This window comes from Delphinapterus leucas, chromosome 9 (assembly GCF_059928025.1).
Source record: "Delphinapterus leucas isolate spDelLeu-1000000601 "Yukka" chromosome 9, BTC_Dleu_Yukka2, whole genome shotgun sequence".
Classification (NCBI taxonomy): Eukaryota; Metazoa; Chordata; class Mammalia; order Artiodactyla; family Monodontidae; genus Delphinapterus; species Delphinapterus leucas.
Window position 1 is genome coordinate 55,846,851 of NC_143137.1, and position 9,842 is coordinate 55,856,692.

At 43.1% G+C, this 9,842-nt stretch overlaps 1 protein-coding gene across 2 annotated transcripts in view; it reads left to right on the plus strand.

The window, feature by feature from the left end:
- Positions 1–216: 216 nt before the first annotated feature.
- Positions 217–9,842, plus strand: part of GATAD1 (GATA zinc finger domain containing 1) — a 50,479-nt gene continuing 40,853 nt past the window's right edge. The window contains exons 1-4 of one of the 2 annotated variants that reach the window (XM_022585778.2): positions 218–657; positions 1,449–1,574; positions 3,194–3,253; positions 7,972–8,155. In XM_022585778.2, coding sequence (XP_022441486.1) covers positions 406–657; positions 1,449–1,574; positions 3,194–3,253; positions 7,972–8,155 — 622 coding nt within the window. In that variant the 5' untranslated portion in view covers positions 218–405. Of the gene's footprint in view, positions 658–1,448; positions 1,575–3,193; positions 3,254–7,971; positions 8,156–9,842 lie in introns of both variants that reach the window. The other variant, XM_089917635.1, reaches the window with a different exon arrangement.

The window sequence follows — 9,842 nt, forward strand, 5'->3', positions numbered from 1 at the left end:
GGCCTAAGACCGGAAATTCCGCGAACCGTGCTCTGTCCCAGGAGCCCCGGGCGGGGCACTTCCGGTCAGGCGGGCCGGCCTGGGCGCGGGCCACGCGCAACGCCGGAAACCTCCCCAGGCCAAGGCTCCGCTTTCCTCCCAGGCCAGGCCCCGCCCCGGCCCCGCCTCCCGGCGCCGGGGCCGCTGGGGGCTGGTGCGGGAGGTGGAGCGGGTGGAGCGGGCGGAACAGGCTTCCTGCCTCCAGGGGGCAGCGGCCGCGGCCTGGTTCCAGGGTGGACAGCTCGGCGCCGCGCCCGGCCGCTCTTTCTGTCTTTGGGAGTGACGGGCCGGCCAGCTGGCCGCCGAAAGCCGGCGGTCGCCATTCCCGTGTCGCTGCGCCCGCGGGGGCCGCCCGAGCCGGCCACGATGCCACTGGGCCTGAAGCCCACCTGCAGCGTCTGCAAGACCACATCGTCCTCCATGTGGAAGAAGGGCCCGCAGGGGGAGATCCTCTGCCACCACTGCACGGGCCGGGGCGGCGCGGGCGGCGGGGGCGCCGGCTCGGGGGCGGCCGGCGGGACGGGGGGCAGTGGCGGCGGTGGCGGCTTCGGCGCGGCGACCTTCGCCAGCACCTCGGCCGCCCCTCCGCAGAGCAACGGGGGCGGGGGCGGCAAGCAGGTGAGCTCCTCCGGCCCCTCCCTCCGGCGGAGGTCGACCGGGCGCTTGGCGGGCGGAGGCCGGGTGGGCGCGGAGGGGGCGGGCGGGGGCCTCCCGGGATCGCCGTGCTCATACTGGGCCGGGCCGCCCCTTCCCATCCCGGTTGAGAACATGGTCTTTGGTTCGGCCCATTCTCAGCACCTTTTGTAGTGAGGAACTGAAAGGCTAGAGAAGCAAGAAAAGTGAAAACGCTTCAGAAATCCCCCCATTGTAATGTTTTGGATAGCAACCAGACATCTCAGTATACACATGTATACATAGAGATGTCAGCAGGGTCATGCTACTGGACCTGTTAATAAAGTTCATTTTGTCATAATGTCGTGCTATTAAGATTATCATGTCATCATTTTCAGTGGCAGCATAAGTATTACATTGCAGGAGGTGGCATACCAAACCCGTTCTCTGGCGTAGGAGAGTTGAGTTTTTAAGCATTTTTCTGTTATAAACACAACCGATGAATAGTTCTTGCCTTGGCCTGGACTGACTCTTGTTGCTGCCCCTTGACCTATTACAAGTAGCTCGCACCTTTTTCAATGCTCTGGAGATGCTTGCCTAAGGCTCTCCCTGTTTGAATTAGGCCAGTTGGTGTGATTACCCGCCATAAAAACAAAAGGTGCACTCTTACTTAATTTTTAAATGATCGTTTAAAGTGCATACTCTGGGATCCTTGTAAGATGTTTGTATCGGGACAGCAACCTTTCTGCACTTTTTATTTCTTTCTCTTTTTTGTTCTTTAATTGTTTATGTAACAGAGTAAGCAGGAAATTCACAGGAGGTCCGCTCGGCTCAGAAACACTAAATACAAATCTGCTCCAGCTGCTGAAAAGAAAGTTTCCACTAAAGGAAAAGGGAGAAGACATATTTTTAAATTAAAAAATGTAAGATGATTGTGGACAGTGTCTTGTACTGTAATGGCATTGTGTGTGTAGTGTGTCCTGCCACTGCCTTCATCTCTCATCACTGAACTTGGACTCTGCTCTTGGCAGCTATTCTGTAGTGTTCTGGGGACTGGTCCAGACTTTCTAAAAGGGAGTGAGCTCTGTTGTAGGAGGCTTACTGTTTATAAAGTTAATAATACCCTTTCTCTGTTTTTTTAGCTTTTATTTTTTTCTCTGGGAAATATAAAATATTCTAAAAGAAACCTAAACCTCCGGCGCATTTTACTGGGTTCTCTGGAAAGGATGAGATGGGGTTATAGTTCTTGGTGTGGCCAGGTATACTGGGAAAACTTTTTTTTTTCATTCTTAAAGCTCTAAGTAAATAATACCGAAACTCATTCATTTCCATATTTGTTTGTTATTATGGCCCCAGAAGACGTTTCTTACTAATTTATAATGATCAACTTGATGAATATGAATGAAAAATTTTACTAAATCTTCTTTATCTTTTCTTCTATGAGAAAGTAGATGGTCGAAAGACTTGTGCTGGGGTAGTGGAAAGCATATTTTTGTTGCAGTAAATTCTCATTGTTTTTGTAAATACAAGGGACAGTGGTCAAACACAATGGGCAATGCATTATATACTATTTTTTTAAAACCTCAGTATGGTACTCTTTGCTTTCAGAACAGGAATGCTTCACTTACCAGTAAAGGCATTTCTGAAGTTGGGTGTGTTTATTTAAAAAACTCAGAGAAGCCTTGCGTTATATTCTTGTGCAGATTGTGGATCCTTTTTCTTGTTTAGAATAGTTGCCCCTAATTTATATGAGTTTTATAATTCAGTTTTCTAAAATGAGGTGTTTATTGACTAGACAAAACATGTAAATATTGGACTATAGTTGTATACACTTAAATGCTCTAAACACGTTTTCCTCTTAAGTATGGTGGAATATGTTCTCTGCAAGTATTTTAATATCAATTTCTCTAACAACGCCTTTCTTCAAGGATAATACCAAGACATATTTGGGAAGGCCTAGTTACTGTGTTGTGGCGTGAAAGTGTGTGTTACAGCTTAGGAAGGAATTTCAGTGATGGTTGAGTGGTGGCAAGTTACTAAGAACTCCCAAGAAAGTTTCCTTTGGCCTTGGTTCAGGCTTGCTAGAAAATTAGTTCTGATGATACTGTCATAACTAGTTCCATAGTTAAGTGGAGATGGAAAATGTCTTTGAGGAGACACGTTTTTTATTATTCCCACCTCCGTCATGCTCAGGCCATTAGAGCCAGATTTTTTTTATAACTAGAATGAGTAATAACGCTCTGAGAAGGCTTCTGTTAGATTTCAGCCACGTAGTCAGGAGCTGGTCCTTTGGGGCTCAGCAATTTTTAAGCTAAAGGTAGCAGAAGTATTCAGACCAGGCTTTGCCACAACGATCAGAAAAGCATTTTTTTTTTCTTTTTTACTGCAGTTCTTGTCACCAAACAACAACTTTAGTATTTCTTAAATTACAGAACTCTCATATATGGCTGGAAAAAATGCCTGTACACGCTACACACACACACACACACACAAACACACACATTATGAATGTGCTAATATTTTTACTTTTGTTTTTTCACAGCCCATCAAAGCCCCTGAGTCAGTTTCCACCATAATCACTGCAGAATCAATTTTCTACAAGGTGAGCATCTGTAGTTACTGAAGGAAGGTTTGAATTTATTGTGTAATGTGCTACTAAAATGCTGGGTTAGTCTAAAAGTCTCTGCTACTCTGTATAAGGTGTCATTGTGGTTTTTGTTCCTTTCTAAGCTATTTTTCCCTGTAGGTGGCTATTATAAAACATCTCATCCAGAGCTGAGTTGGGAGAGGAAGTTGCCTAATGAAATACGATATGAGGATCTTAAGTATTTTTTAATGTAGATTATGGGAATCGTTTTTAAAATGAAAATGTATGGTGTGGAGCCATTGAGTATGATGCTTGCTGTGGGTTTGTCGTACATGGCCTTTATTATGTTGAGGTAGGTTCCCTCTACGCCCATTTTCTGGAGAGCTTTTATCATAAATGGGTGTTGAATTTTGTCAAAAGCTTTTTCTGCATCTATTGAGATGATCATATAGTTTTTATTCCTTAATTTGTTAATGTGGTGTATCACATTGATTGATTTGCATATATTGAAGAATCCTTGCATCCCTTGGATAACCCCCACTTGATCATGGTGTATGATCCTTTTAATGTGCTGTTGGATGCTGTTTGCTAGTATTTTGTTCACGATTTTTGCATCTATGTTCATCAGTGATATTGGTCTATAATTTTCTTTTTTTGTGATATCTTTTTCTGGTTTTGGTATCAGGGTGATGGTGGCTTCGTAGAATGAATTTGGGAGTGTTTCTCCCTCTGCAACTTTTTGGAAGAGTTTGAGAAGGATAGGTGTTAGCTCATCTCTAAATGTTTGTTAGAGTTCACCTGTGAAGCCATCTGGTCCTGGACTTCTGTTTGTTGGAAGATTTTTAATTATGGTTTCAATTTCATTACTTGTGATAGGTCTGTTTATATTTTCTGTTTCTTCCTGGTTCAGTCTGGCAGAATTGTACCTTTCCAAGAATTTGTCCATTTCTTCGTGGTTGTCCATTTTATTGGCATATAGTTGTTTGTAGTAGTCTCTTTAATCCTTTGTATTTCTGCAGTGTCAGTTGTGATTTCTCCTTTTTCATTTCTAATTTTATTGATCTGTGTCCTCTCCCTTTTTCTCTTTTTTCTTTTTTTTTGGGTTCACGGGCCTCTCACTGTTGTGGCCTCTCCTGTTGTGGAGCACAGGCTCTGGACACGCAGGCTCAGCGGCCATGGCTCACGGGCCCAGCCGCTCTGCGGCATGTGGGATCTTCCCAGACTGGGGCACGAACCCGTGTCCCCTGCATCAGCAGGCGGACTCTCAACCACTGCGCCACCAGGGAAGCCCTCCCTTTTTTTCTTGATGAGTCTGGCTAAGGGTTTATCAATTTTGTTTATCTTTTCAAAGAACCAGCTTTTAGTTTTATTGATCTTTGCTATTGTTTTCTTCGTTTCTGTTTATTTCTGCTCTTTATGATTTCTTTCTTTCTATTGACTTTGGGTTTTCTTTGTTCTTCTTTCTCTGGTTGTTTTAAGTGTAGGGTTAGATTGTTTATTTGAGATTTTTCTTGTTTCTTGAGGTGAGATTGTATTGCTATAAAGTTCCCTCTTAGAACTTCTTTTGCTGCGTCCCATAGGTTTTGGGTCATCGTGTTTTCATTGTCATTTGTTTCTATGTATTTTTTAATTTCTTCTTTGATTTCTTCAGTGATCTCTTGGTTATTTAGTAGCACACTGTTTAGCCTCCACGTATTTGTGGTTTTTACAGTTTTTTTCCAGTAATTGATTTCCACTCTCATAGCATTGTGGTCAGAAAAGAAGATTGATACAATTTCAATTTTCTTAAATTTTCCCAGGCTGGATTTGTGACTCCAGATGTGATCTGTCCTGGAGAATGTTCCATATGCACTTGAGAAGAAAGTGTATTCTGCCACCTTTGGGTGGAATGTTCTGTAAATATCAATTAGATCTATCCGGTCTATTGTGTCATTTAAAGCTTGTGTTTATTTATTTTCTGATTGGATGATCTGTCCATTGGTGTAAGTGGGGTGTTAAATTCCCCTACTTTTATTGTGTTACTGTCAATTTCTCCTTTCATGGTTGTTAGCATTTGCCTTATGTATTGAGGTGCTCCTGTGTTGGGTGCATAAACATTTATAACTGTTATATCTTTTTCTTGGATTGATCCTTTGATCATTATGTAGTGTCCCTCCTTATCTCTTGTAACAATCTTTATTTTAAGGTCTATTTCATCTGATACAAGTATTGCTACTCCAGCTTTCTTTTGATTTCCATTTGCATGGAATATCTTTTTCCATGCCTTCACTTTCAGTCTGTATGTGTCCCTAGGTCTGAAGTGGGTCTCTTGTAGACAGCGTATATATGGGTCTTGTTTTTGTACCCATTCAGCCAGTCTGTGTCTTTTGGTTGGGGCATTTAATCCATTTACACTCATGGTTATTATTGATATGTATGTTCCTATTATCATTTTCTTAATTGTTTTGGGTTTGTTTTTGTGGGTCTTTTTCTTCTCTTGTGTTTCCCGCTTAGAAAAGTTTCTTTAGTATTTGTTGTAGCACTGGTTTGGTGGTGCTGAATTCTCTTAGCTTTTGCTTGTCTGAAAAGCTTTTGACTTCTCCATGGAATCTGAATGAGATCCTTGCTGGGTAGAGTAATCTTGGTTGTAGGTTTTTCTCTTTCATCACTTTAAGTATATCCTGCCACTCCCTTCTGGCCTACAGAGTTTCTGCTGCAAAATTAGCTGATAACCGTATAAGGATTCCTTTGTATGTTATTTTTTGTTTTTCCCTTGCTGCTTTTAATATTTTTTCTTTGAATTTAAATTTTGTTAGTTTGATTAATATGTGTATTGGTGTGTTTTTCCTAGGGTTTATCCTGTATGGGACTCTGTGTGCTTTCTGGACGTGGGTGATTATTTCCTTTCCCATGTTAGGGAAGTTTTCAACTATAATCTCTTCAAATATTTTCTCAGACCCTTTTTTTTTCTCTTCTTCTTATGGGACTCCTATAATTCGAATGTTGGTGTGTTTAGTTTTGTCCCAGAGGTCTCTGAGATTGTCTTCAATTCTTTTCATTCATTTTTTCTTTCTTCTGCTCCTCAGCAGTTATTTTCACCATTTTGTCTTCCAGTTCACTTATTCGTTCTTCTGCCTCCGTTATTCTGTTACTGATTCCTTCTAGTGTATTTTTCATGTCAGTTATTGTGTTGTTCATCTCAGTTTATTTGCTCTTTAGTTCTTCTAGATCTTTGTTAAACATTTCTTGTATTTTCTCAACTCGTGCCTCCATTCTATTTCCGAGATTCTGGATCATCTTTACTATCATTACTCTGAATTCTTTTTCAGGTAGATTGCCTACTGCCTCTTCATTTATTTGGTCTTTTAGGTTTTTACCTTGCTCCTTCATCTGTGACATGTTTTTTTGCCATCTCATTTTTTTTTTTTTTTTATGAGTGGGATTGTGTTCCTGTCTTTACTGGTTGTTTGGTCTGAGGCTTCCAACAGTGGAGTTTGTAGGCTACTGGGTAGAGATGGGTCTTGGTGCTGAGATAAGGAACTCCATGAGACCTCACTCCAATGAATAATCCCTGGGATCTGAGGTTCTCTGTTAGTCTAGTGGTTTGGACTTGGAGCTCCACTGCAGGAGCTTCGGCCTGACCCCAGGCTCGTGAACCAAGATCCCGCAGGCCGCCTGGAGTGGGGAAAAAAAAAAAAAAGAACAATAACAAAGTAAAAAATAAAATTAGACTAGGAAACTAACAGATATGTTAGGAAGAATATAAAAATAAAAATATAGATTAATCAACAACCAGAAGGTACATCAGTACCACAATAGTAAAAAAAGAGGAGGAGGGAAAAGAAATAAAAAAGGAGGGGTGTGGGAAGGCCTTGGCTATGGAGGGCGGGGCCTAAGCAAGGGTGAAGTTTGGGTGGTGGGCGAGGCCTATGCTTAGGACCCACAGGCTGGAAAAGGCCCTGGGGGCTGTGGGGGGTGGGGTTTAGGCTCAAGGAACAGAAGGGGTCCAGGCGTGCCCCCCACCCCTGGTCTCAGAGGGCAGGGGACCTCCTCTGGGAGCCCAGCAGGCTTCCTGGGCTCGAGTGGGTGGGGCAAATGCCCTCCTCTCCTCTCCTGCTCCTCCAGTCTGGGAGGGCCCCTACCCCATGCTTCTCCTGATCTCCCCAGCCTCCCTCTTATGGCGCCAAGGACCCACGCGGCCTGGAGGGGGGTTTGGAGGGCAGGGGACCAGCCTGGGAGATCAGCAGGCTCCCCATGCCCAAGTGGGTGGGGCAGTTGCCCTCCACTGCTCTCCTGCTCCTCCCGGAGGGCCCCTCCCACCTGCCTCTCCTGTTCTCCCCTTGGCCTCCTTCCTATGCCCCCAGGGACCCACGAGACCTGGAGGGGGCTTTGGAGTGCAGGGGACGGGCCTGGGAGCTCAGCAGGCTCCCAGGGCCTGAGTGGGTGGGGCAATCGCCCTCTGCTCCTTTCCTGCTCTTCCTGGAGAGTCCCTCCCACCTCCCTCTCCTGATCTGCCCAGCCTCAGGGGTGCTGATCCTGTCTGGCTTCCACTTCTCCTCCCCCCTCAGTCCCCCCACATCCTACCGGTTCACTTTGGGGTTCCTCCCGTCTCCTTGGGCGTCAGAGTCCACCACCATTGGCCAGCAGGCGCCCTAGTTGCGGGGAGACGCTAACTCCACGTCTTCCCACACCGCCATCTTGACTCCACCTCCTATTTTTATTTTAAATATGGGGTTATCTTCTACTTCCCCCAGGGAGTCTATTACCAAATTGGAGATGTTGTTTCTGTAATTGACGAACAAGATGGAAAACCCTACTATGCTCAGATCAGGGGTTTTATCCAGGACCAGTATTGTGAGAAGAGTGCAGCACTGACGTGGCTCATTCCCACTCTCTCTAGCCCCAGGGACCAATTTGATCCTGCATCCTACATCATAGGTGAGTTTGACAGGTAACAGACAGGTTTTTGAACCCAGTTAATTTTCCATTATTATGTGAAAGTATATTCATCTGCTTGGGCTGCCATGACAAAATACCATAAACTGAGTGGGCTGAACAACAGAAATTTATTTTCTCACAGTTCTGGAGGCTGGAAGTCCTAAGGTGCTGTCAGGGTGGGTTTCTGGTGAGAGCTCTCTTCCTGGCTTGTAGACAGCCACCTTTTCTCACAGGGGCTTTTCTCTGTGTGTGTGCACTCCTGGCATCTCTTCCTCTTCTTATAAGGACACCAATCCTGTTGGATTAGAGCCCCACCCTTATGGCTTCATTTAACCTTAATTATCTCCCTAAAGGCCCTATCTCCAAATATTATCACATTAGGGATTAGGACTTAAACATATGAATTTGGCGAGATACAATTCAGTCCATAACAGAGAAGTGTAAGTACAAAAAAGTAGAGATTATTATAGAAAATATGAAATTTATATAGCTGGGGTTTGAGGGCTATACATTATTTTGAGTTCCAGGGCAGTATAGTATGCACGTACTAGAATGCTATGTGGATAAGATTTTTCTGAGTGACCCATGGTTAAACTCTATTAAAAGAATTTATTGCTCAAGAACTAGGTTATTTAGGTAACATATAAAAATTTACTCAAAAATGATTTCTAGAGGAACTGTCACATTTATGTCTAAAATCTTACAAAGTCTCATTATGTGTCCCTCTAGATGTCACACACATCATCCTAGACCTTTTGCAACCTTTTATGTCATTGTTGGTAGTTGAAATGGCAGCCACTGTACTCATTAATTTCAAGGCTGACTAAAGAATTGGTTCTTGACGTAGACTCACAAGAAGAATTTGTTGATAAATAGAATTTTGAAAGTGTTCAGAGTTTTAAAATTACCCCAAACTCTTCAACCTTTCTGCAATGGGCATACGTTACTTTTGCATTCTAAGAAAAAAGATACAAAAGGTTTTTTTTCAGAGAGAACTCAAGGACAAGTAAAGTACCACTATTATTCCCAGCTGCATGTCAAGTTTGATACATGACCAAGCAGTTTTAGTCTTCTGCTTGTAAGTATTGATACATAGAAGAGTGAACTTTCATTAACCTGTTCTATCAGACAGGATTGTCAGCAGAGGCAGTAACATGACTGAATCACCTCTAGGACTTCTATCTCACCTCCTCTTCCTAATCCTCAGATTGTAAAGGAGACAGCATAGCATAAAGGTTCGGAGCACAGACTCTGGAACTAGACTGTCTGGGTTCCTAGGACAGCCATTTACTAACTATGTGATCTCAGACAGGTTCCTTGATCTCTCTTGCCTTATTTCCTCATGTAAAATGGGAATAATAATAGTGCCTAACTCAGAGGGTTGTTGTGAGGATTCAAAGTATTGATATATAAAGTACTTAGAACAGTGTCAACATAATAAACACTATATAAAGCTAAATATTATTTTTAGAATCCTTTCTATATTGAGTTATATTTTGGGGAGAATGCTATATTCCTTAAGCAATTAAAGCAGAAAAAAATGATGGAAAGTAACTTCAAAATAATATATGTTTCAAGGGTTAATGTCAAGTTACCACCAGACCAGTTTCTCCTAGTGTCTAGGAATTTTAACATTTTATGGAAATGATATATATCTTCAAAAATGTGAATGTTGGCTGCCTTCTAG